Source organism: Nyctibius grandis, chromosome 10, assembly GCF_013368605.1.
Source record: "Nyctibius grandis isolate bNycGra1 chromosome 10, bNycGra1.pri, whole genome shotgun sequence".
Lineage (NCBI taxonomy): Eukaryota > Metazoa > Chordata > Aves > Nyctibiiformes > Nyctibiidae > Nyctibius > Nyctibius grandis.
This window is the reverse complement of record NC_090667.1, coordinates 7,317,627-7,344,448: the sequence shown is the minus strand read 5'-3', so window position 1 is coordinate 7,344,448 and position 26,822 is coordinate 7,317,627. Positions and strand designations below refer to the sequence as shown.

General features: G+C 43.6%; 2 protein-coding genes across 7 annotated transcripts; one reads left to right on the top strand and one right to left on the bottom strand.

The window, feature by feature from the left end:
* Positions 1-549: 549 nt before the first annotated feature.
* On the bottom strand, positions 550-17,157 carry MFAP3 (microfibril associated protein 3). 6 transcript variants are annotated; one of them, XR_011048841.1, is made up of 5 exons: positions 16,518-16,564; positions 11,658-12,119; positions 9,038-10,267; positions 1,991-2,132; positions 550-1,073 (listed from the first exon to the last, which is right to left on the bottom strand). XR_011048841.1 is itself a non-coding variant. In XM_068408820.1 (3 exons), the coding sequence occupies exons 2-3, from the start codon at positions 11,935-11,937 to the stop codon at positions 9,522-9,524; spliced, it is 1,026 nt and encodes a 341-aa protein (XP_068264921.1). In that variant the 5' UTR covers positions 11,938-12,119; positions 17,075-17,157; the 3' UTR covers positions 6,144-9,521. The 6 variants fall into 6 exon arrangements, 5 of the variants coding, with proteins under 5 accessions (XP_068264921.1, XP_068264918.1, XP_068264920.1 ...); XM_068408820.1 differs by lacking the exons at positions 550-1,073; positions 1,991-2,132; positions 16,518-16,564 and adding an exon at positions 17,075-17,157 and having other exon boundaries at positions 6,144-10,267; XM_068408817.1 differs by lacking the exons at positions 550-1,073; positions 1,991-2,132 and having other exon boundaries at positions 6,144-10,267.
* Positions 16,607-26,822, top strand: FAM114A2 (family with sequence similarity 114 member A2). The gene is made up of 14 exons (XM_068408815.1): positions 16,607-16,694; positions 17,838-18,049; positions 18,267-18,366; positions 18,838-18,933; positions 19,225-19,337; positions 20,267-20,401; positions 20,564-20,722; positions 21,340-21,463; positions 22,507-22,586; positions 23,294-23,422; positions 23,642-23,781; positions 24,560-24,632; positions 25,229-25,282; positions 25,980-26,822. Exons 2-14 carry the CDS (start codon positions 17,840-17,842, stop codon positions 26,079-26,081), a joined length of 1,515 nt encoding a protein of 504 aa, XP_068264916.1. The 5' UTR covers positions 16,607-16,694; positions 17,838-17,839; the 3' UTR covers positions 26,082-26,822.

The following is a 26,822-nucleotide window of genomic DNA, read 5'->3' as shown; positions in this document are numbered from 1 at the left end:
AGAGAACTGGTCTGCCTCATTGGCCCCAGGCCTGGTACATCCTCGGGGTCACGCTCAGCCCTCAGCACTGTCCCCCTCACACCCTGACTGTGTCCTGTCCTGCCTCTAAAGTCACCTTTCCAGGCCAGGGGACGCTGGAACATGATCTGGCATGAGAGCTAAGAGGTAGGGCAGCTGATGGGTACAACATATCCCGAGATGTTTTGGACTCTCCCTGTCCTGGTTTCATGGGATAAAATTTATAGAATCAAGTTTCTGTTAGATTTGGTTTCAGTTTGTGGCCCGCCATGGTGATCAGTTAAACCCAGGGCAGCTGCCCCAGGTGTATTCTATAGCATTAACATCAAGTCCACTACAAAAGGGAAAGCTTGCTGGGGAGGGGGGGGCTCTTTTTGCTCTCCGCTCCTCTCCTCTCCTCTCCTCTCCTCTCCTCTCCTCTCCTCTCCTCTCCTCTCCTCTCCTCTCCTCTCCTCTCCTCTCTCTTTCTCACCCCCAATGATTGCTATTCCTGGAGCAACTTGCTGTAACTCTGTAGCTAAGTATAATTTTGTGTGTTTTGGATTGTCATTGGTATTGGTTTCTTTAGTTTATTAAACCTGTTTAACTTTAAACCCACGAGTCTCCCTCCTTTTCCCAATTCCCTTCCTCGGTCGGGGAAGGGACGTTGGATGAGAGAAAAACTGTTATTGTTCAGCCCTGGGTGCGGGCTAAACAAAGACACTCCCAGCTGCCAAATTCAGTTTTCTCTTATTCAACCCCCCTCCATGACAACCTTTCACCAACTGTCCTCTTCCTTCTCCTAGAGACTAGTAGACCGAAAACCTCACGATCCTTTTGGAGCTCTCCCCTAGTTGGCCAAGGCCAGGTGAGCTCCACCAGCACCCATGGGAAGCAGAGGTCTCTTCTCCCAGTTGCAGCTGGTCTTCTGCACATTCCCCTTTGTTCAGAGCAAGTCAAATGACATAAGATTTCCTTGACCACACACCCAGGGATGCTCCTCTATACTCCTGTGCTCCAGGGATGAGCAACTAGACCATGAAGCTTCAGCAGAAGGCTGGAAATCCTGGAGACATCTGAAATGAAATGCAGGGAAAAAGAAAATCAGATGGAGGTGAATTGACAGCTGCGGCTGAGACTCCCAGCCCAGACTCAGAGGAGAAAGCCGGCTGGCCTGGGCTCCTTGCTGCCAGCTGAGAAGGACACTGTGGCTGAGGCATGTCAGGAAGAATTGCCGTTCTTTATGACCACGAATGGTATTTGCAGCTCTGCATTTAAAGATGATGATAAAGGTAATCAAACTGTCAGGAACAAAGACAGATGGGGAGCTCGCTGGAGCCAGCGAGGGATTCCCTGCTTGCAGTTAACGGCTGTGGTTTATATTTCATTCGCACCTACGGACTCGGAGCAAGGAGCAGGGCAGCAGTGCTTTGCAAAAACACTGCAGGGAGGAGTACCACAGACACCAAATTTATCTGCACTTCAGCTTCTAGACCTGTTTATGCCTTCTTTAGACATCACCACGAAATACCACAGGGGTTATAAACTTTCCCCAGGAAATATTTTGCTGAGCAGAATTCCCTGATGATATAACAACCAATAACTTAACTTCCTGCAGCTGGATGCGTCCTGCCAACCCACGACCCCCCTTTCCCTTCCTTCTCCTCCCATGCAAGGCTGTGAGAAGGTCTGACAGCAGGCACTGCAGTCCTTATGACCCATCCGAGCTATGAAGTACATGGTCCTTTCAGAAGTAGACTGCAACAGCAGCGGTGGGGCTGAAGGAAGGGGAGGGGGGGGCAAGGACTCCCCAGCTGCGTAGCCATTGACCTTGCCCTGCCAGCGAGGTCCTTAGCTCCGATCTGTGATGGCTGTGGATCCGTAGCTGTATATCGGAGACCTCCCCTGCTATTCTCTGAGCTCCCGCTTTGTCATGACTCTGACATCCCTCCTTTCTTCTCTCTTCAAATGTTGTCTCTTTTTCTCGTCTTACCTTTGCATAGCGTCACGTTGACAGCAGGGACAGCCAGCAGCCTTACTTTCTTTGTCACACAAAGTCATTCAACACAGTGCTATGTCTGCACTGATACCGTATCCATGCAACCTCTGTTTCAAGGATCGTGTTTGCTTTATTTCTGTGGATTAAAAAAAAAAACAAAACACCAGTAAGAAAACAGCCTCACTAAGAAGAATTCTATCAGTTAATTAGTTTCAACATTGAAAAGGCCACTGCCCAGCAGCTAAAAATCATCATGTTGGAATGGTGAATTAAGTCAGCCAAGCAATAAATCTGAGCAACAAACCAGTCCCTTTAGCTCAGAGGAGTTCTCTTTCCTCAAAACACTGATAAATGGCTTTTTCTCAGAGCACATGAGGTCATCAAATTAATAAACATTTCAAGTAATGTATGGAAGTGAAGTGACACCCTGCTGCAAGAGATTTGCTGTTAAAGCCAACTCTCTATAACAGAGTGTGGTGCATATAGGATTTCCAAAGCAAACCCATCCTCTAATTTAGGACAGCTGTCCAAACTCCTTCATGTCTGTTCTGGTTCATTGTCCTCCTCCCTAGTCATTATTCAGGAGAGTTAAGCTTGAGAAAAAATCACAAAAGAAAAAAAAAAGAAAGAAAAATGAAAACTTGGGATTCTCCCATTGACCAGGCAAGATACTCAGAATATTTCCCATGAAGGAAAGTGAAGAGAAGGCACCAAGGAGGGAAAGTAAGTGAAATGCTGAAAAGCTCTCGAGATAATTGTGGGACATGCTCGTGTTCTTTGCAGTGGCTGCTTGCCATCCCCTACCACATACATGTATGAAGCTATCGCAAGAACATGGCACCTGAAATACTGGATTTGATCCTTTGACATGAATAGGGGCAGGGACTATTGGCTCCAGCGCTGATGTCAGGGACATCTGCATGATTCAGCACAGTTAGACAGCAGGAAGGTCCAAAGCCCAAGAAGCAACACTCGGTCATCTGGGCATTTAAAAAACAAAAGGAGTTCGACTTTCAATTAAATTCTAAAGGCTTAGCCTGGACACAGAATGACCTCATCAGACGCAGCAGGCACATAAAGCCAAGTACAGCCCTGCTTTATGTCACCCTCTGATTCCTTTCCTGCGTGTTTGGGGTGGCCCTGATTTGGGCTGAGATGTAGCAGCAGTAGGCACGGATAGGATGAGATGGGTGATGAATTTGGAGATGCTTGGGGGCAGGCATTAGGGAAATCTTTCCAGTAGCTGGGATAGTTTAGCAGGGGAACAGATTGCCTGGGAGATTCAACAACTCTGCCAGTGGCTGTTTCTATGACGGGGTGGACATCTGTGGCTGAGAGCGTCTCCTGGGTGGCCTCTCATGCTCCCTTCCAACCCAGGGCTGTTCTCAGTGCCCTGATCTTTAGAGGAAGAGAAAGTAGCACAGGACACAATTTTCACTGTCATCGCTTGCAGCCAGCCCGCAACAGGCCCCGTACAAGAGGCAGAGGGGAGGAAAGGCAAGAGGAACTCCAGGTAGCTATGCCCAACTCCTGTACTGGAAGTTTGTGTGATGGCAGCCTCTCCCTTAAACTTGAGGCTGAATACGTCCCCTGACTTTCCACTGAAATGGCTTTCTGCAAGCTTGTGTTACACTTGGAACGATTCAATATGAAATATATATTTAATAACATAGTGGCACTAAGAGGCGCTGAATAGGACAAACATAAAAAGCAGAGCTAGCAATAGCCTCTGCAATATCATATCCACTGGGTACCCTTCTTCACGAAATCCTAGCCCACATTTCATTTGCCTTTGATTTACTTTGAGTATAAACCTCTTGAGCCAGTCTTCAGTACATTTATCCACCCCAGCGTCCTGCCCTCGAGTGCTATCACAACACAGCGTTCATAATCACAGAGGTGCTGCCTGCGGCACCCGTCTGCGCCGTGGCCAGCCCATCGTCGAGGGGACGTGTTCATCGCCCGTCCTCTGACCACAGCTGATGTACAAACCCGGCAGCGCACACACGACGACTCCAGCCTCTTTGTGGGCTCATTGACATGCAACAGAAACCCCAGATACCATATGGAGCGTGGAGGCAGATGGATGGACATATGTATAATCTGTGTGCGTCTCTGCTGATGTAAACATCCCAGCGCAGGCATTAACGCTCAAGTATATGGTTTGCATTTGGGGCACAAGAGAATTTTTCTCCCATAAAATAAATAAAATACGTTCTGAGCATCTTGGGATGAAGCCATTCTAATCCTTTTATTCTTTCCAAAGGAAAATGATTCCATATTCAGGGCACTGTGCAAACAATTAATTAGCCTAATGAAAATGAAAGACCTAATTGCTCAGTATTATTACGGTCGTTGGCAGCCAGGCATGACCAAAGAATAGGCACAGTCTTACCAGGGATAAAGCACAACTTTCCCTTTTTGGGGGCTTTTTTGATATTTCAACATCTAGCAAAACAATTTTTTTTTTGAGTGATAGTGTAATTCTCCCTTCCACATGCAAAAAAGCTGGCAGTATTTGGAGACATCTGAATGAGCTGCTATACAATAAAAAAAATGAAGAGGAGAGAGACCCAGCTGGTGTGAAATGACCTGGCTGAATGGAAGTCGATAAAGCTGTAACTTGCCTGAGTTGAATGATATGGGGGTGTCTCCACTGCATGTCTGTGGCAGGAGACTTGACTCACACGAGTGATGCAACATTAAGAAAAATTGTATTTTTTAAGGAGCACACCTAAAATTAAAGTACAATGATCCTTAACGCTGCTCCCTTTTCAATGATCTGTTGTTATCCAACTGGAAAAGTGCTTTAAATTCATGCAGATTAATTTGTTCACTGTGGATCATGAAGAGTCAGGTTACAGGGGCTTTAAGAAACTGAACTGTTATCATTCATGCGTATCTCATAACGGGGAGATAGAAAGCAGATGCTGACTAAACATTGACCTAGCCTGAGGAGTATGGGCCCAATAATTCTTCCTTTAGGCAGATGATTCTCATGGGAAAATCCCCAAGATTCAGCTTTAATTCTATTATCTGCCTTGTGCAGAGACTGGCAACCAGAGACTATTCTTTAAAAACAATGTGGGTGAAGTCTGCTCTCATTCACACTTGCACAACCCCACTGACTAAAATATATAAATTATTATATTTCTCAGCAAGCTGGTTTTTTTTGGTGTTGGAGGGGCAGGGATTGCAGCTTGAACTTAATTGGAGGCAGTTTTAATCTGTGGCTCCAGGCTGGCACCCAGCGCTGCAGGATGTGCCCATGATGCAACATCAGGCACTCACATGGGAAATGCAGCCTCCAGGTGTAACCAGTGGTGATAGGCAAGTGCCTCACGTAGGGGCTTGGGATCATCCCCAGGCAGTGTTTAATTGACTGCAAAGGGAGGAGGAACCCAAGCCTGGTCACTGAGATGAGGTGGGATGGCCCCCTCCTTCCCACTCTCAGTGTGCTTAGCAGAGCACTCCAGGGGATGTTATTCCTTCCCCGTGTAATTTAATGAACTGCTGGCTGGCAAAGAGCAAGGGTAAAGTCAGACCCCTCTAGGGACGCAGAGTGAGAGCAGCCCACACCCTTCCCTTGGCGCAGGAGGGGAAATTTCTTTATGCCACCACAGCAACTCACTGGAAAAGCAGTGACACAGACTTGGTCACTTGAAGGCTTTAGATACTCCACATTTGTGCTGCGTTGCCTTTTAGGAGGTAAGTTGTGTCCAAATATACTCGGTTTTGAGGAGGATAAAAAAAAGAGGTGATTACAATATAGAATAGTAGAATCCTGTGAAAAAGGTAAGAACAGAAAACACAGGTTTGTGGCTGAAGGTCACTGAACTTCACAATCACCCTTTTAGCTTGCAAAGTGAAACCAAGGAGAAGGCATGGGCCTTCCTGAAACCATTTCAGGTCTGTAACCATTTGTTATAGACAAATAAACCATCTGTTTATGCCGCTGGTAACAATTATTACAGATGCTGCTGGGGACTTTGAGACATAAAAAAAGACAGACCCAAAGATGTCATAGCAGGAACGGTCTATCAGATAACTGAATATCCCAGCAACCTTGGTCAGGCTGGGTACCAACATTCGGCTTAGCTGAATACAGCTGCTCTTTAACCTCGGATAGACAGCTACTCATCACCCCTTCCTGACAAAAAAGAAAGCCCTAACAAAACAAGGCTTTTGTTTTTAATTTATTTTGCAAATCTACCAATTTATTTTATGAAAGTATGAAATCCTATGTGGTTACATGAAACAGTTACATTACAGTCCAGGTAATACAAATAACCACTACAAAGTTAGTTTTAAGTACTCTTGGATAACAAGTAGATTTTACATCATTTAAAATAAAAGTCACAAAGATGAGAGAAAATAGCCTTGTGATTGTCAAAGAATTTAGTTTAAAGCAAGGAAACAACTGTAGACTTTCCTTGTCCTACAAAAAGTTGAGAGAAACACTGACGTTTACATCATCTTTCAATGTTAATGTTTGATTAGACACATCAAACAAATTTAAGTGCACACATCTGCTCAGGATAACAATAATAGTTCACAAGTTGTCTGGAAACCAGTGTCAGGTTTCATTCTCTGGGAATTACATTCACAGTATAACATCACCATCATCTTTGCTTTCAGATGCATAAAAATTCTGTAATATAGTTTGTAAAATACACTAGAGCTTCAAATCTGCTCTAATTGAATTCAGTGGGAGTAGGATCAGTTCCTACATTTAATAAGTACTTCTGATTTACTGAAATCCTTAAAAACAGCCTCCTTCCTAGGAATGAAATTAATTTAGTGAACAAAACAGTAATTCAGCAAAACTCTTAGCTTTACTCTCCAGCAATTGACACTGCAACTGCATTTCTGAGCACCTTTATGCATGATCATTCTTTCCACCAGCAACAAGACACACAAACACACCAAGTAACTGTGCTTAGTAAGGACTCGGAGCTATGTAAATAAAGTATAAAAATCAAAGAACAAATTGAATTAGTCTAGATACTGCTCTCCTGACACCCATCCGACACACCTCTAAGTGTCATTCTGCTGCCTGTAAGCTGCCATGTCTGATGAGACATCTGTCAATCACGATTGCATAACTGCTTCTTAGGAAGCAATTAAATGGAGCTTTGATTTTGTAGCTGCATCTCTACATTGCGCACGTAGTTCAGGGCAAAATGGCCCAGATGCTACTGCTGCATATAATGCAACAGTTTTACAGGAGAGCTGTTTATGGGGAAAAAAGGCAGGTGCAGGTACAATCCTGGTGGCCTGTGGCACAGAGATTAAAACAGTTCATTCTCTCTTGTAGCCTCCACCTCTTTCAACCAGGACATCCAACATGGTGCAACCCCTCAAATCTCCACTCGTGCATGTGGAACAAACCTGCAGAGCTCGTTGTAGTACAGAAGTGAAGCCAGCAGCATCTTGGCAGGGCTTCAAAGAGCACTAGGCATTTATCTACAAGAGTCTCTTTTAACACTGATCACCTCAAAAAACTTAAAGCAGTCAGGTTACATAAAACTATACAAACTTTTCACCTGGACATAAAGTGCCATCAAACTACGGAAGCAAAAAAGAAGTTACTGTTGAGGGGAGTAGCTATTCTAAGTGTCTACAGCAGGCTTTATTCCCCTGAAGTAGATAACATTTGCTACAGTCTTGGAAATGGTACCAAGCTGGTGGGAACACTACTAGAAGCAAGGCTAGCAATTTTCTTCCTTCCTGACAAACACTGTTCTTATCCGACACGCCAAAGACAACTAGGCTGCATTTACTGGTGGCTAACTGCAGAGCCTTCCCCAGAAGGTAGTTCAAAATGGTAATAGATGCTTCAGTTTCCCATTCTGTGATATGATACGATAAATATAATTTGTTCAGACCCTTTGTTATGAGCATGCATTACAACAGACAGCCCCACCCTGTTATTACCACTGTGCCTGCTTGTTTTCCGTCTCTACTCATGTAAATGTAATGTCAAATCCTCTTAAGAATCCTGAGCAGTCGTCCAGAATCACTTGTTCAACTGACATTTCTGTAATAATAAGGAAAGCAAAAAGAGTTGTGGGAAATTAAATGGTGCTCCTGTTGCCAAGTTGGTAAAATTATACGGCAATATGCTTCCAGTAGTTGTAAGAAATTAATTTGTGGAGTGCTTACAAGTCTTACATCTACTAAATCTCAACAGGATATATAATGCTATTTAAGTGATACAACTTACAAATGTTGAGGAAAAAAATCAGCACCAAAGAGTGAAAGAAGAAACTAGAATCTTGTCTGCACTCTGATTCCTCAAGGCTGGACCTCTACAGCTGAGGAAGCCATGCAGGAGATCCTTGGTGAAGTACTTTTGTACGTATGTCAGCACCTGCACCTCTCCCTTCTGCCACCCCTCTTCAGCGGATGAGACAGGGCACGATCAGCGAGTTACTCCACTCCTGTAAACAGTGGCTGGCAAACAGCTCAGCCAGCCCCTCCGTTAACCACTCTCTCTTCCCCTGCTTTCTGAAAGTACTACCCAGAGCAAAAGAAGTGTCACTACTTTCCACCTGCTTTATTATAACGTTGTTCAGAAAGAAGTGCCTGAGACACCCGATCTGTACATGAATTAATTTTTAAATTATGCCACTACGTAATTACTGTCATTCTTTTCTCACAACAATGTCAAATACAATATAAAACTTTGTATTTTCTATAGTGAGTGAAACCAGCAAAGTCAAAAGAAAGACAGTGCCGGCAGTGCTGTTACTGCTCCATTCTGTAAGACAGAACCAGGGTAAGGCGCTTTGGCAACCAGCACCAAGTTTAAGCGACAAGCTTTGTAACAATTCGCTCTCCGCACACCACAGTACGCACAAGTTTTCTGCAGATGCACAGAAAACTGAGACACCCTGGTTGTTCTCTAAGCTGCTTTGAAACTACAACAAATTTGTTTAATCCAGCAGCAGATCCTGGTACTATTCCTTTCCTAAGTACAGTACATTTTGATAGCAACATAGAAGCACACATACACAAAACAGATCTGTTCGAGCTCACCATGGTTCTGATGGGCTACACGCACCAAGAGGCAATTCAGACAGAGCACACAACTCAATTCATCAGGACAACAACACTGACTCAAAGGAATTCCAGGTCCACTTTGTGAAGGAAGAGAGTCCACAAAGGAAATGATCTTATTGCAAGTTGTGCTGCTCAGCTCTGCCACTTTTAATACAGATCAGAAGTATCAGAAGCTACCAGGGAGCCAAGGACAAAGAATTCCTGTTTTGTAAATATTTTAAGAATAGCAAGCTTGCTTTAAAAAGAAGAGCCACTGCACAATATTCCAAATGGCCTTCTCTAACAGACTTGAAATTGTTAGATAACACTGACAGAAAATACAGATTTCAGTAGTAGTTCTGGCACTTTGCAATTTGGAAAACTCTTGTGCATATGGGACTGAGGCAGGTTGTTTGCAGACCCCTTTCTCGCAGTATCCCAGGGTCACTGGTGCTTCCTTCACAGCAGCGTATCGCTGGACTCAGCAGGTGCCTTCCTCGGAAGGCGCAAACTGGCAGCTGTCCTGAGAAACAGTGTCAATGCTCTGCACTTCTGACTGCGGGTGGATTGACACCTGAACGGCTATCTCCTGGCCTTGCTCATTCATGGACCCATCGTCTGAATCCCCGGCTGGTGAATCGCTCCGCTTGAGCTCTGGGTTGACAGGGTATATTGCAGCTTGGGTACCGCAAGCTTGGGTCTGTTTCTCCTCCTCACCAACTTCATCGGGATCGTCAACTCGCACAGCCTCAAAGATCTCCTCCATGAATGCCCTGCAGTTAAGGATCAGTGGTGGAAGGGGAATGCTCCTGGCCAGCTCTTCAATGTACCGAGCAAACTCCATGGTCTTAAACTGAGTGACTTTGGCCAACTCTAGCGTTTTGGTAGATGTGATGATAGGGATACGCTTGGCTATCTCAAAAGCCTTCTGAAGCTTCTCAGCCCCTTCCGTCCTAAAGAACTCATTGATAGCCTTCTCTGTTTTGCGGAGGTGACTGCTCATCATGCACAGACGGGTTATGTTTAAAACGAGGGTGATAGCAAAGGCAACGAGGCATACAATCATGTAGTAGATACTCATGTCTCCTGAGGTGAAGATAACCCTCAAGGTGACTGTGTAATACAAGGTGTCATTACGGTTAACAGCCGCACACGTGTATCGCCCCCGGTCAGCAAAGTTGACCTTTGTGATGTTAAGGGAATTATCAGCAATCCTCCACCGGCCACCTGGAGATTCAAAATAAATAAACTGAGCTAATGAAACAAAAATCACTTAGTAAACTACACACATGCTGTTTGCTCCATCAACAGGAGACAGAGCTTGGAAGTAAGCAGTCAATTTCTAGCATAACACAAACAGTACACCAAGGACTGAAATTTCCTTTTCATGCTTGTGATACAGAAAGTCATATCCCAGTTACTGATGCTACTGCTTAATGGTAAATTATTCTGCACACTTGCTACTCTGGTTCTTCTGCTTTCTCTCGTCTGCACTTTCTTGTGTGCTTTTGGACTGCTAGCTCCTTCTGACAGGGAACCTAATTCTTAACTAGTGCTTCTCACCCACTGCGTAACTCTACGTTGAAAGACTGTCCTCTGTAAAGTCTAATTTTCCACATGTTCAGAGTCAAAAGCCAAGTGACCCATGAAAAACATCAGAGTCTGCAAATGGCTCTGCTGGCAAAAGAACCCAGGATTTTCTTGAGACACAGTTTTCTGCTGAGCATGCAGTGCTGATACACAAAAACCATGTAAAAACAAATCATTAAAAGCAGCTAGCTTTATACAGTATTTCCTATGCGCTTGTAACTTAGGGGGAAAACTGTTTTCATAACTCATTCTTCTAATTACTCTACTTCGAACTAATCTCCAGATGGCATTCTAACTACAAAGAGGTTACTGAATACTTAAGGCAGAAAGATGGCCTCCGAGAAGATCCTATCAATTAGCTCAATGACTTTCATTAATACTAATAGAGAAAACCACAGGCATCTCTAAAAGACATTATTTTTTGAAAACGAAAAACTACAGGGACAGAACTATAAGAGCCAACGGCTAGGAAAAGATATTCTCCCTCTGTACAAAAGGGTTAAATAGCATGCACTTCGTTGTTGGCCATTACAAATTGCGTTAGTTTCCACGGTCTCACTGGTGCATAAACCAGAAAATAAATGTAATAAGTTATCCCATGCTTTAAAAAATCCTGTAACAAAATGGAAGCACTGATTGCCAGCTGGAAAAGGTCACAAGTTGTGGAGAATTGTGTTTAATTCATATGTTTGGAGAAATAGAATATAAACCAGAGCAATAACAAACAAAAACAGCAGTTAGCATCTTGTAGGATGTAGATTTATTTCTTCTGTATTGAATGCTGTGATGCCTCTTGAACGAAATGATTCTGTGGGGCAACACAGCAGGATGGATGGGCTCGGACAGAAGAACTCAGGTATAATTCACATGCCGTATGCCAGAGGGCAAAGAGCTTTGTCTGTCTCTCTCCTTATCTCCCAACTGTACAAATGGGAGCATAGGAAGAGAAAATGATAATAAAGTCACAGAGGTTTTCAGGTACTGTATAAAAGGGGAATACTAAAGCATAGAAAACAGGAAAGCTCACCTTCACCTTCCTGTTCCAGCAGGTGTCCTCTGGAGTTATACCAAAGAATATATTCATACTGGCTGATGTTCAGTTTACATTCAATTAAAATACTGGTCCCCTCTTTGGCTATGATATCATGGTGTGGTGGAGAACTTACTAAAGCTTGAGACACTGTATGAAGTGATGCACTGAAAGACCCAAAAGCAACTGTCCTGTTAAAAACTACATTTTCCAGTGTAAATCCAATTGAAAGATCAGCACTAACAGTCAAAATTAACAGGCAATAGCTGAGCTTCATGGAAAGCTAGAGAAAATCCTTTTTTCATTTAATTTGGAGAAATGAGGTCAGATGATATTAAGCTGTCTGTATGGCTCTGAGATAGGAGAGCAGGCTCTTGATTTGTTCAGTGATAGAAAATGCCTGGGATCCGAATGTACTTTCAAGACCATCAGTATTAGAAGTGGAAACTGGAACCCCAACTGAAAGAAAAAAAAAAGAATTAATTTTATTAATGGTAGCAAGCTTACGGCGTATTCAAAGGTCATTTCCAGTAAATAGATTTAGATTAGCATAATATACACTGTCAGTCAAGAGGTGCCAAATCAGAGCTTTGCTCAGCACACAGTAATGAAACGAGGGTAAGAAGGCATTAGCACAGCCTTCGGTCCTCTAGATGTTCATCTTCCCATCCAAATAAATAATCTCAGGAACAGCAATCATTAAGGGAAAAAGGTTTTAAAAAAAGAACAAATTGTTCAGACTATTCAAAATGCATAACTATCTTTAGGGTCAGAAAGCAGATTCTGTATTTGTTAACAGAGAAAAAAGTGCTTTCTTAATAGAGGAAGAAAAGCAAGAAAGAGGATATAATTTCTGCCTTGATCTCCACTAATATCAAAGTGCTTTTAAGCCCTAGTTTTCTAAAGCCAGTCTTTCATTTGGCATTGAGAGAAAACCCAAAGCACACACACATCTGATTTGTATCATTTATACATGTACTTACTTGATTTTAGAGGCACAATCGGTGTTAGATGTCTAAACACTACACAATGTTTATAGTGTCTTGTGTTGGGAACTCTCTGGGTAGTTATCTACAGGCACAGAGAGGAAGTCCCTTTCTAAATATCAGGACACCGATGTCTAAACACACCTCCTCTTTCGCAATCCCGCTTGCTGCTGCTGCTATATTTTCTAACTCTGCCTCTTTTTTTTCTTGTTTGTTTTCCAACAAACTTCTGTTGAAAATCTTTTACTTTACGCTGCTACATCTCAGCGGTTGTATCTTGTTTATCATCTTCTCTACCCAAATGCTGCCCCACATTTCACAGCAATTTGAAAAATTGTTTTGTCTAGGGACAGAATTCACATTCTTCAAATTGATGTGCACAAAAGATATTTTAAGACATTAGGATATAGCCTTTAATTTTACATCCTTTGCACACAAGGATTTTCCTTTTTTAAAAGCCAGAATAAAACCAGCTTGTAACAAAATGAGATGACACCAGTAACAGAAAATCTGTAATCAATTTCCCTAGAATCCAGATTCAAGAAAATTTCTAATCCAACATGCACTCCCTAAAGTTATGATTCCATCTAGACTGCTCCAGAGGCCTAAAAAACAATTTACAAAGTACAGAAGCCACAAGCCAAAATGTTATCTTAAAGAATATCTCGCTTCATCCCATTGACTGTGTGACTTCAAATTTATCATCTTTTCTTCTACCAATAACAAATGCTAGCAGAGTTGAATTTCATAAATATCACAACACAAAAGAATACATTTTCTTAATAAATAATGCAGACACTTCTCATCCTTCCAGAATCACTATTTAACACTGCCTAAAGCAGACAGAAATCCTTTTACTTATGAAAAATAATTTAATGTAAATGAATATAAGTGATTTGTAGTAATTGTCTTTTCAACAGAGAAAAAATAAGCATATTCAAGAATGGGAAAATTTGCTGATAACACACTACCCAGGCTAGGAATTTTTTTCAGTTAAAGTTAATTTGTCGAAGGTCAAACCAGATTCCAGACTTGAAATCTGATGAGAAATGTGTATGTGACCCATTTCTGTTGTGGCTATGGCTAAAACCTGTTTAACAAAGAAGGCAAAGCTGTGTCCAACTCTCCTTCCAGCTTGACTAACCAACTCACCCACTGAATCCTAGAAAGAGAAACTGGAAAACAGGCCCCTTCCTTCCCTGTAAACAGCAATCCCTTCATCTGCCCTCTTTTTTTTTTTATTGGCCCCACTCTGTTTTCTATTATGCCTCTTGTCCGTTCATTTGAGGTGAGACCAGCACTAAGAACTCAATTATACTGTTGTGCTGAAGAAGCTACTTTCCCACATCTAAACAAAGTATCAAGGCCTCTCACTCCTGTTCTCCACCAGTTACACTTTAGGGAAAGTGTTCCTGAGTCCTGCTGCCTCTGAAGAAGAGCATCCCAGCTACACCAACTGCACAGATCTGAAAAAAACACAATACTAAGGTTGCTGCTGACCAACAACTATTCTTCTGTTTGAAGGAGTGGTTTTAGCCTTCCTTTTTTAGACCCTGAGTATGTTCTGAGGGTTTCAGAGTGTTCAGAAGGCTGCTGACAACTTGGTGACCTTGTGCAGATTTCTTAAAGGCAGGCTGCGGACTGTTAGCAGTTTGTGACCACCGACACTTGGATTGCCAGTGTTGCCGTTTGAGCGTCTGTCACAGCTTGCACTAGCAAGCGAGGGGCTGTGGTCACAGATCTTCAACATACAACACTCCACAACCCAGCTGCCTTCAGTTAAAAATGCATTTAGTGGCTTTTGCAGGCATCGGGACTTGACTTCACAGCGTTTGATGCAGTTACAACTGGGGAAAGCTCTGCAGTGAAGACAAACCCTCCCCTTCGTTATTGGATCAAATACATAAGAGTAACTTCCAGTCTGCCAAAACAATAACCTCCCAACTAATAATGTTTTAGATTTATTAGGGAATAATTCCAGTACCTCCTGTACTTTGCCTGTGTTATTGTCATTTTAAATTATTAAATTTAAATTGTTAGACTTTCAAGTGTCTGTGACACTCCTCCTAAAATGACATTAGGAACCTCAGTCAATTATTTAACACAAGGAATACTCAGCAACATTTCCCCTCACAAGAAGAAGATAATTATCTTCAGTAATTGCATATGCTCTCCGCTTTACTTGCACTGAGCTTGCATAATGTATAAAACATTGGTGATGGGTCATTGAATTTTACTATTAAACTTCTCGAGGTCTGATTTATTAGAAATTGTTTGTCACATTTTGCTTTTGGAAAAGCCATTATTGCTAAGCAGACAATGATCTCTCAGTGCCGAGTGCTGGGAAAAACAAAATGATTTGTGAAATCCATATTCTTCAACCATCACACTTATGCAAAACAGCTGCTGGAGCTGATAAAGGATCCAAAAAGAATAAAACGCGAACAGTGCCAACATCACAATTGTTCAAGAAAGCATTAAGCCCAAGCAAGACGGAACATGCAGAATAGAAACTGGCCATTTTACAACTGAACCTGAAGTTGAGCTCAACGTATTTAACCTTTATTAAACCGTAAGTTGTAACAACAAATATCAGTAGAAAGATAAAAATCTGTGATGCATATGCTTGTATGAGTCATCTTTGGCTCTCAGCCTGAAAAAATGTACGTTTGTTTAACTGAGAGCACTATAAGCAGTCCCACTGAGGTCAATGGAAGTACTGATAGTACTTAAAATTACATATTTATAAGGCTCTGCAAAACTGGGGCCCAAGAGGTTGCAAGTTATATGGCTTTACATTCACTGCTCACAACATCATTTCAAACCTGGAGAAAAGTAAAGCAATAAACCGAGGCACACCTGACAGACCACAGACTTGCTCTGGCTGACTGCCACTTCTGGCATACGACGTGGAAACATATTTTGACCTTTACTAATTGGTAATAACACACACTAAATAGATCTAAAGGGATCACTTCTAGACAGAGCACACCTTCCTACTCACAGCGCGATGTCTTGTAGAAATAAGGCTGCCGTGACCATCCCATGAAGCTTTTTTAATCCCCTTTCAAATGTGGGAGCAGCACATGGCAGAGCCCCAAAGACACTAACTCCTGGAGTCTCTGAAAATCGACGGCGTGGCCTCGACAAGAGCCACTACCAGTGTTCCCAGCACAGGAGAGGCCACAGGGAGTGTTCACCCTCTGCCAACACCAGTGAATGCTCTGCAGGGCAGCAGCTGCACCCACAGCCTAAACACCAACGTATGGAGCAAACCCACAGGAGCCCAGCGCAGACCTCCCCTGCCCATGGCTACCTTAGGGGACACGGCGCTTTGCCATGTACGTGGCCCCTTGGTTGCCTGACGCGTGTCGCGGGGCCACCCACGAAGGCCACGGGATCGGCCGCACACGAAACAACCTCATTTCCCCCTATCAGCTAAACAGGGGACAAACCTCCCCCGGACGGACGCCCTGTCCCCAGCAGCCCCGGCCCCGCCGGCGCCCACCTTCGCTCATGGATACATCCCGCTCACGCTGCGCTGCTCGGAGGAGCGTGAGACGCCACGTCCACCCGCGCCCCCCGCGCCGTAGCCCGGGCAACCCAGGCCACGCCGGCCTGACGTCACGCCAACAGGCCGGCCCCCTCCCCCGGCAGCATTTCCATGCCAAAATACCGAGGTACGACACGGGCCCCCGGCCTGTCCCGCACCAGCGCCGGGCCCGCGCGCCGCTGCGCCGGTCCCCCTCACTCTGACGTCACCGCGGCGCAGTGCGGTAGCGGTACGGCGCTCTCCCCGCGGGGAGGGTGTCCAGGCCCGGCTCGCCCCGCCCCGCCCCGCTCCGCTCCCCAGCCCCGTCCCGCCGCGCACCTCCGCCGCCGCCGGCCCCGCCGCCCGGACGTGTTTCCCCGCGCGCCCTTCCGGGCTGGGCCGCAATTCCGGGGTCAGCCGGCGGGTGCCGCTCTGCGCCTCGCCTCTATGGTTGCGGTCCGCCCGGCTCGGGAAGGCGGCGCTGGCGGCCCGGCCCGGCCCGGCTCGGCCCGGCAGGTGAGGCGGCACCGTGGGCGGCGGAGGGGGTCTGCGGGGGCCGGGGCACGAGGGGCTCGAAGGGGCCTTATGTAGGACCGGGAATCCCAAGGGGAGGGGGGCTTTGGGGGCACTTGGGGGTCCCCTGTGGGGCAGGCGGTGCTTATGGGCGGGGTTGTGGGCACCTGGGGGTCCCCTTATGGGCCAGGAGTCCCGTGGCGGGGCTTTAGGGAACCTGGGGTCCCCTGTGGGTCAGACAGCCCCATATGGGGGTTATGGGGCCCTGGGTGTCTCCCGGGGAAATGGAGGCACAGGGAGGCCCCCAGGGCTGGGGAGTGCAGTGGGGTGCCCCGCGTGGGGACGGGCCCGGTGGGGTGACGCAGATGCTGGGGGTAGCTGACCTCATTGCATCGGTGGCCGCCTCTCTGGGGACACTGCTCCACGCCAGTGGCAATGCTGGGGGTCCGTGGGGTGCTGGACGTGGCCCTGCCTGCTGCTGCCTTCGGGTTACTGCCGTGGAGCTGGTGAAGTGCCGGCAGTGAAGCCAGGAGAGAGAAACCTCTGCCCGTGAGCAGGCCGCAGCCTGGCAGCCCTGTTCCTGATGTGCCGTGTCGGGGCTGGTCGCTGCGGCAGCTGGAGCACGTTTCACATTCTGGGTGGTGTTAACGCCCTGGTGACCCTCAGCCTTATATACAGAAGCGAACCAGTCGCTGCCTCCCTGCCTGCCCGGCGTACTGACAGCTCTCCCCATTCGTATCTCACACCCTTCAAAGCAGCCATCCCGAGCAATTTGTTTTCGCTTTGTTTTTGGTGAAGCAAGTCATTAATTTAATTATCTGAGGACCTTTTGTACCTTTCATTGGCTTTTCAGAGTTAGTAACCTGTTTCTTTCCTGCGGAGAGGGTGTGTCAGTTAGATAAAGCTACATGTTTCTGTGGGACTTTAAACTTCCAAGTGTGACATTTCTTCCAGTCAAATGTAACTCGATGTACACACTCCCTTAAAATCATAATCTGTTTGTGTGAGTATGTGTGGCAACACGAAGGGATTTCTGTCTTAGTTGTGTTTAATTATTTAAAACACTAATGTGATGCTTTTGAACTACTGTCAAAGTGTACAAAGGAGTGATTACTTTATCTCCTTTGCTTTCTGTGGATGTCATAGTCATGTCTGAGAAAGACAGCAGTGAAAATCTGAAAGAAGAAACGTCTTACCAAGACGAAAACGAACAGAAAGCAGAGGAACTTGGCTGTGCTGAGAGCAATGAAGAGAGAGCGCAAGAGCTTGAGCCTGTGCCTGTGACTCGGAAAAGACCTGAGCCCAAACCCCCAAGCCAGCCTGCTGCCCCAGAAAAGCCTGCCGTTGAAACCCCCAAGGTGTGTTTCTGTGCTAGCTCTGAATAAGGTGACTTCACATTTCATATCTTTGAGCACAGAAGAATTCTGAGCGTGAGCCCCACTCCTTTTCTGAAAATTCACATTGCTGTTTACTTGAAAAGAAAAAGCTGCACAGAAGTTGCAGGTCACAGACAGCTTGTGTTCCTCACCTCACCATAATACCTGCATCACTCTCTTCTGCTTTTCTTCATTAAAGGTCTCAGATTCTCCTGCTGCAGTTCAGACAGGATGGGGGTACTGGGGAAGCTGGGGGAAATCTCTTCTGTCAACTGCGTCTGCTACTGTCGCTACTGTAGGTAAGGCTCTTTCTGGTATTTGATAAATATTTTAACCACACTTCATGTCTCAAGCTACTGCTTTTGGTCTTGTTTCTAGAGATGGGGATTTCTGTTATGGAAGCAATTCTTGGCAAAATGTCAAGAGAATCGTTCAGGTAATGGGGAAAACTTGTACCAAAAGATACAGTAAGATTAAGGAGATATGCAAAGCCAAAATTACTTTCAAGTTTTTTGTATGTTTGTATAATTTTCAGCTGGTATTTTAAACTGGTATTCAGCTGGTATTTACAACTTGATTGAAAAGCTGAGATAAAACCTGGGTTCGTTACATTGGTAAGCAAGCTGGATAGTAGTAGCTTTTAGTGCTGGGTAAACTGTCTTGAACAGAAGGAATCCAGAATAATAAAAAACAATATGCAGTCCTAATCCTGCTTCTGTTCTGATTTCTCTTCTATCTCATGGTTAAAGTACTACTGCTGTCTTCTCTAGGTCAAGGTATTTCAAATGTCATAGAAAAAGCAGAAACAACACTTGGGATCCCCAGTCCTACTGAAATCTCTTCAGAGACTAGAGATGCTACAAGAGGTCAGTTTTTACTGCATAAAAACAACACTGAAACATGTCTTATAACATAATCAGCCCCCAACTAGCATCACCTTACTCTGCATCTTGCATGTTGAGGTAGATATCTATGTGCTAAAATAATACTCTCTTGCTTACTTCTGTTAGCTCTAAAAAGTAGGTAGGAAAATAATCCCAATTCTAGCCCTGCTCCTGGCTGACACTTGTTAACTTGTTTGTTAATTTTCTCCACTCTGTAGCTGACAGGATCTTTTTTTGGGAGTGAAGAAGTTAATTTTCTGCCTTCTAATGCAGGAAGCGAGAATCCTGGTGCTAGCAGCACAGATGCAGTTGATGATGGCAGTTCCTTTCCTATTGCTGGGGCTCTTGGAGTTTTATCAACCATCTCTACTGCTGTCCAAAGCACAGTGAGTGAGTTGGGAAGTCAGGAGAAAATGGGTTGAAGAGAGCATTGGGTTTTTTTGCCTTGCATCTGAAGCATCGTAACAGGAAGCTTTTAATTTTGACTTTTGTGGGATGAATGGTGAGAAACTGTTTCAACCTTCAGACAACCTTTATCCTGTGCCTTGCTTCTAACTGGCACTTACTGTGTAAGTCATCTTGAATTGTGATAGTTCTCTATTAAATGTTGATAAATAACAAAAAACCCCTAAGGGTAGACAGTGTGGTGCTTGCATTCCCGTGCACGTCACCTTTGTACTCTATTTCTTCTCCCTCCCTTTAGAGTGTTCAGGTAAATGCTGGGTCAGACTTATTCCTGGAATATTTTCACTGATTTCCACAGACCTGTCTAGAGATGAAATCCATTCTCCTCTTCAAAAACTTCTGTGAAACTAGCCCAAATTGCTTGGAAATCAGCTTGCTCCTGTGACCATGAGAAATGCACTTCAAAGGAACCCATTACCCTTAGAAACTGTGCTTTTTTGATCTCTGTCTTGTCAATTTGCCCATGAATCTGAAAGAGCTGCAGATGGAAAGCTTGCTTCTGCTTTTAAGGCTTGAACAAGAGTTAGCAATGCAAACCCACAGGTCTAGTGTTTTCTGACTGGAGGGATGAGAATGAAATACTTTAATGTGCTGAGAACCAGCTTGTTCACAAAATAAAAATGTATTTCCCATCAGATTGCTGCAGCTATCTGAGTGCTATATTAAACTGTTGGATGATAGTGTATTGTGGCTCTTTCTGTATCCTTCTCCTCTCTTTGTGGTGATTAGGGTTGAATTTTAGGGTGACCAGGACCAATTTGCCTTGATATAAATCCCCCAGTTCGATTTCTTCAATTGTATAGTCTTCTGCCAGTTTTACGTGCTGTCTGTATCCAAATCTGGTTCCTAGGGGAAAAGTGTTATTAGTGGAGGTCTGGATGCCTTGGAATTCATTGGGAAAAAGACGATGGATGTAATAGCTGAGGGAGACCCTGGATTCAAAAAAACAAAGGGCCTAATGAACAGAAACTCTACATTATCTCAGGTATGGCAGTTCCGTATCAGCTCCTTGTTGGTTTCTCTCATTTCTTCTCCCTTCTTTTCTGGTCCTGTCATTAAGCGACCATTTACTATTAACCAAAAGCCTTCTCTTCCCATATTCTGTGTCTTCCAGCACTGACCTGAGTCCTCTGCTTTTCTTTTTCAGGTCTTAAGAGAGGCAAAGGAGAAAGAAGAGCAGCAGACAGCTACTGAGGTTACCATGGCTACGGAGAAGAAAGCCCATTATGGGTTACTGTTTGATGAGTTTCAAGGTCTTTCGCATCTGGAGGCCTTAGAGATGCTTTCCAGAGAGAGTGAATCAAAGGTAATGGCCTTGAGCAATTTGCCTTTTATTTTGAGTTCAGCTGAGCAGGGCAAAGAAGATTAGAAATGTATGTATATACATGTAAAATCAGGTGCTCAGAACTTGTTATAAAATGATTGATTACCCAACTTCACTTTGACCCCTGCATTATGATCTGGTGTTTGTCTTGGGAGCATTATGTCCTGTCCTCAACTCCTAGAGCCATTCTCTTTACCCAGCTAGCCTCAGTTCCTGCATGTCTTCAACAACTTCTCACAAGTTATCCTCCCGTCATAACCGCTTGTTTGCTGCCTTGATCTGGAGAAGATGAGTATTGTAAGCACAGCAGAGATTGTCCTCTCTGTCTTGGGGCAGGGAGGAGGGCAGATCAGCTGCAATTTCAGAAGACATTCACTTTTTTTATGAAAGAAATTGCTTGATTCCTTACAAATTCATTATTATCTAATGAGACTTCAGAAATAGGTCTTTTTCCCTTTCCTTCTTCCCATAGGAAAATACCACTTTGTCATTAGTATCAGTCTGTGATGTTTTTACATGCAATGTAAACCAGTGCTTCATCTTCCAGCCTGTTTCTTGTTGGATTTATGATTCTCGTTGTCTGTGCTGCCCCTAACTAGGTGAAATCAGTTCTAAATGCCCTCTCTGGAGAAGAGTTGGACACACTGAAGGAGGAAATGGAACAACTCAAAGAAGCATTTTCTTTACCTGAATTCTTTGAAGAAGAAGAGGAAGAAAAGAAGGGTAAGAGAGCCCCAGGTTCTGGGAGGAGAAACTGGTTCTCAATGAAATTCTCAGTGTAGAACCAACCAGCCCTGAGATCACTAGCAATGGGCATGATGCCAAAGTTAAGTTATTCTTTAGCTGGTGCTTAATCCTAAAGCTGTCTGTGGCCAGGAGCATGACAGGTAGCAGTACCCTTTATCTCTGGAAAGCTGCTGTGCATTAATTCTGTAGCAGGAACAATTTCTTGCCAGAGCAGGATTAGAGTTGCTTGACTCCTGGGCAGTTCATGCGACTGACCTTGAAGCCAAGATGCAAACTCAGAGATGCTGCGTTTCCCTGACCATGAGGGAAAGACTGTGAATAGAGTTGTCCAACCAGTGGAAAAGCAAAAAGCCTTTTTATTTATTTTTTAAATGAGAGTTAGCCACACAGACCAAAAGACTCAGAGGTACCTCCATACACAAGAGCCATCTGATTCTTGAGGATTACGCAGATTTAAATGTAAATTTCTTGCATTGCTTTTACCTAAATGGCTCATGAGGGAGGGCTTACACACCTGCACTTGCTGTCATTTAACATTTAATGTATCTTTTATATTTGCTCATGATGGATCTCACAGCCTTCCCCCCACTGTTAACATCTGCCCTGCTGTATATAATAGGAGAACCATAGGCTTTAAGCGGTATTTCAGACTCTCCAGGGTGATGTGCATGTTAGTGCATTATAAAATGCTGCCTGTAAAAAAACAAAAAAAACCCAAAACAACAAAACAAACAAACAAACAAAAAAACCAAACCAAAACGGAATTACCTTAGCTAAAAAAGCAGAATTGAGAAAGCAAAAGCTAACCTTCTGGCACTGGTGTCTCCACCTTTTCAGAACTTACCTTAAAAATTGTATTTAAAAAGACCGGGTTTGATGCGTTCTTGCCTGAGGTGATGATTCAAAGAGAAATAAAGGAAACAGTTGTCAGACTTGAGCAGAACTGATTGTGCATTGAAGTGCTGCTTATTCCTGTATTTGTCCTTTGTGTGGATTCTTCAGCCTTTCCTGTCCTTTAGGAGATGAGGAGTTCACAAAAGAAGTAACAGAGTTGTTCTCAGAATTGCGTATCTCCTCAAAGCCGGACAAACTGGTCATGGTGAGTTATTTCCCATCTTCTAAGAGCTGGAGAGATTCCTCACGTGAACTGCTTCTCAGTCCTGCTTTGCTTGTGAAAATATCAAATGCATGAAAGCAAGCTGTGTTTTAGATCCTTTGACAATGGCAGGCAAAAGAGATGGGCCTTTTCCTTTGACTTTATGGGGCAAAATCATGTTCAGTAACGTCTTTGGCTCTGAATCAATAGACACCAGTGTGTCTTTGCCCTGTCACTGGGCAGTAATAATTGGTGGCAAAGATAACGGAGCAGTAAGCCTTCAGCCACCACAGTGAGATCAATGTACAGTCATGAACTGAAGCCCTCCTCTTGGTACAAAGCAACTGGTTTTACTACGTTCAGAAGTTGGTATGAGGTAGAATTGCCTCTCTTGCCTTCATTTCACTACCCTTCAGATCCACCAAGTGGCAGCAGCATTCTGCAGACGTGTTTTTAAAGCACCTCTGTTAGTCGTGGTCTTGCTGGTAAACTCTAGCACCCGGTGCTGGAGAAATGACTGCCCTCAACTACATCAGTGCAGCCAACCCTCTACAAAGTCCTGAAGGCACTAGGATCATTTGTTCTGGTTCTTCTCACTAGTTCAGGAGTCATAACTGTTTCCTTCCTCTAGACAGATCCAATACTCTGTGTTGTGGTGTGCAGGGGGGCTTCATTCCAGTCATTAAATACTATGGTACATCTTCATACAGGTGAGGACTTCTGCTCATGAATGGATAGCACGATTCAACAGTAGTCTTCCTAAAGAAGAAAAAGAGAGTGAAGAAAAGCAAGAAGTAGAATCCAGAGATGGTGACCATGATGCTAAAAAAACAGTAGAGGTAACTGAGTAATGAAGGAAGAGAATATTTGACTTCAGAGTGTTTATCTGGCTGCTAAGTTACAGTTATGATTCCCAGAGTTTATGGGTTTCTATTTCTGAGCAGGTTCTGAGGTCTGAAAGGACAGGGTAGTGATAGTACATTGTGTGATTCACTTGTTTTAAATAATAAAAGCTGCTAGTTTTTGTATGGTATGGGGAATCTTTTTACCTCTTGCAGGATATCCATGCGTTTGCCATAAGAAGTCTGGCTGAACTGACAGCGTGCTCCATTGAAATGTTTCACAAAACTGCAGCTTTGTTTCTCCATGGTCAGAAACAAGAGGTGACTGCTGCAGACAGAGCCAAGTCCCTTTCACAGTAAGTTCATCTCTTAGTAAATGGGTAGCATATAATTACTTACATACTGATTAAGCTGTCTAATAATTCTTTGCAAATCCATGGGATGCAGGGCTCTTGAATTCTGCATGTGTTCGAAGTTGCAATGGGTGGCATCACTGTCTTCCAGCAGAATTCAGCTGTCTTTTTCCAGCTTAAAGACGTTTCTTGACCTGAAAGAGGAAACCATGCTTGAAAGCTTTTATATAGCCAAGAAGAATGTTTGCCCTAAGCTTGTGTTAGTAGATAGACATTTAAAATATGATAAAGCAGTTGTATAAAAGTGATTCTTAATTACCTCTGTGTTAATTATTTAGTATGATAGGTATGTGATATTGTAAAATTACTGGAACTAATTAGTAGACTGCTCTTACCAATAATGCATAACACGAGATTTTTCTTTTATGTCAGGAGATACTTGGCAAGCGTATGAAATACGCAGTACTTTATTATTCAGAACATGACACTTGTCAGTAAAAAAAAAGCAAGTTAGTACTGTTTCTTTTTGAATGGATATGTCTGTCCTCTGAATGCTGTTTCAGATCTTCAGCTTTAATTATTTGTTTTTCCATCTTTCCCCTCCCTAATTTATTTGGGGAACTTCTGGATCTTCGTACACCGTGTATATGCTCTATATCAATTTTGGTTTAATTTAGCTTTATACGCATGGAAACAAGGTATTTGTGTTTAAAAGAAATGCAAAAAGAAAGTTGTTCTTGTAGACTGTATTTACTACATGGTTTTCCCCACTCTTCCACAGAATGACTATTGTGCTGTGTAAAGAACTGTCAACTTTCTCTAAAGAGTTTACTACGTGCTTAACGACTGCAGGGGTAAGAGTTAACACCGTAGTTCTTAGGAATGAGATGTGGTTAGTTGATTACAGCCTTGGGATCTTCACCATGAAGTGCTTTTTGTGTTTGCACATTTTTACATGCAGTTTTTTGCCCTGTGAACTGATCTTCTAGGTCAGTGTTCCCCAAATTGTGGCAGCTGAATGTATGCTGAGCTTTTGAATGCCTCCTGCTGCATTCAGCCTGGCACAGAGTCGGGGTGGGGAATTGGTGCTGACAGTACTAAGGAGACAGAAGAAAATAAGGTTTGTGAGCCTGTTGTGTTTTGTCCGAAACACTCGGGTGTTATTGAAGATAATATCATTATCTCTGAATTCTCCAGTTGTCCACAGTTCATTTGAAGGTGTAATGTTTGTATTCATATACGACTTGTGTTGGACATGTGCGGGTTACTTTGTTCTTATTTGCACTAGCATTTGCATGCTAGTGGGCAGGTCCTCTGCAGCTTGTGACTTAGCTTTCCTATAGTCAAGGGAGCAATGGTGATTTTAAACTTACTGAGGATTTAGCTTTATCTTGCTCAAAGAAACGTGATCAAATTTTCAATCAGGATAATATACGTCTGATCTCTGCAGGTCAAAGAAAAAGCAGATGTGCTTAATCCCTTAATCACTGGAGTGTTTTTGGAGGTCAGTTACGCTAAAGTTAAAACTAAGCTAATACTTAAAAAATACGCGTGCTGGTTTTTTCCACTTCTTTATCCTTATGCATGCCAAGTTCTCTAACTCATGGTCTAAGATCCTGCTTATCTATCTAATAACTTAAAAGTGTTAATATCTGTAGATTTGCACAAGAGATGAGTTGGTGAAGAGTGAGCCTTATGTGGTCTCAGCTGACAGTTACAATGGGTCAGAAGACACATATTAAATTCAGCAGTCTGGATTTATAGAATTTAAATGTCCAAAGTCAAACCTCAGACAAGCTTATAAAATAGCGTGCAAGAGTCCCAGCGCTTCCCAGCTGTTAAGTTGGTTCTCAATGCTTGTAAACTTCGGAGGTGTGGTAGGAAACGCGTGTTTCCTTTTGGTGTGTTCTTCCTTCCTGCCACAACATGCTTATGCTTCACTTTGAAATAAATTCTCATCTGTTATTGAAAACAATATCCTACATTTGGATTGCACCTGATCTTGTTTGACAGTTTTTAAGCCAGTTGGTTTTTTTCCCCTCAAAAACTTTATTAAATTGATTTCTAGAATGAAGCCTTAAAAATCCACAAGGCTGCTCTTTATGTGCATTAATCAATGCTGTTTGAAGTGAGTATGTGACTAGTAAAGCCGATTTGTAGCATAATTATTCATGTGTGTATTTTGACCTTTGTTTTCACAGGCTTCAAACAGTGCTTCATATATCCAAGATGCCTTCCAGCTCTTGCTGCCTGTACTGCAGATCTCTCTTATTGAGGCTAGAACGGAACTATCACAGCAATAAAAATCCTTCTAATTAAGAACTTTTTGACCTTCCCACTTCATAGTTTCCATGCTGGAGAATGATGTAATGGCTGTTATTAAAGGGAAAAAGATTAACTCTGATCGCTGCTGCTGTAAGAACAGTGATTAAATGCAGTCTGGCGATGACAGCTCTTACAGCACATTGTGAGACGTGATTAGCGTAGTCCAGGCTGGTGGACAACGTGACAGACTTAAAGTGCAGATTGCTTCTCTGTTTGCATGGACTGTCTGTATCTTTTCACTGAAATCCCTCTGCTGTATGTGTTAACAAGCTCTTTGGAGAAGCTCTCTGGACTGTGAAGACAATGCTGGAGAAAAGAGGAGCAGCTGTCTAGTTAAAGAGTTAGCTAAAATCATGGTGTGATTTTTAAGTCGCAGAGACATAATTAGGTTCCTGATAGCTCTGCATTGCTATTGAAGTGAATATTGGATAGGAAGTGCAAGAAAAGGCAAATATTTATGATTATGAACCTTGCAGTTCCTAGGCTGGAAAAGAGCGGAGGGGATTCCTTATCAAGCTGTTGTTGCTGAAGAGAAGCCCCGGCTTCCTGAAGATGTCTGTTAATGACTCAGGGATGTGGGACGGGGAATCTCACTAGGGTGCTGTTTCTCATTCTCTTGCAGAGTGCTTGCTTCAGCACGAGCTGGGAAAATGCTGATTTGGCCCTAAGAATGTGGGTACTTTTCTTTATAGCAATAAATGAGAACTGACTAAAAGGGA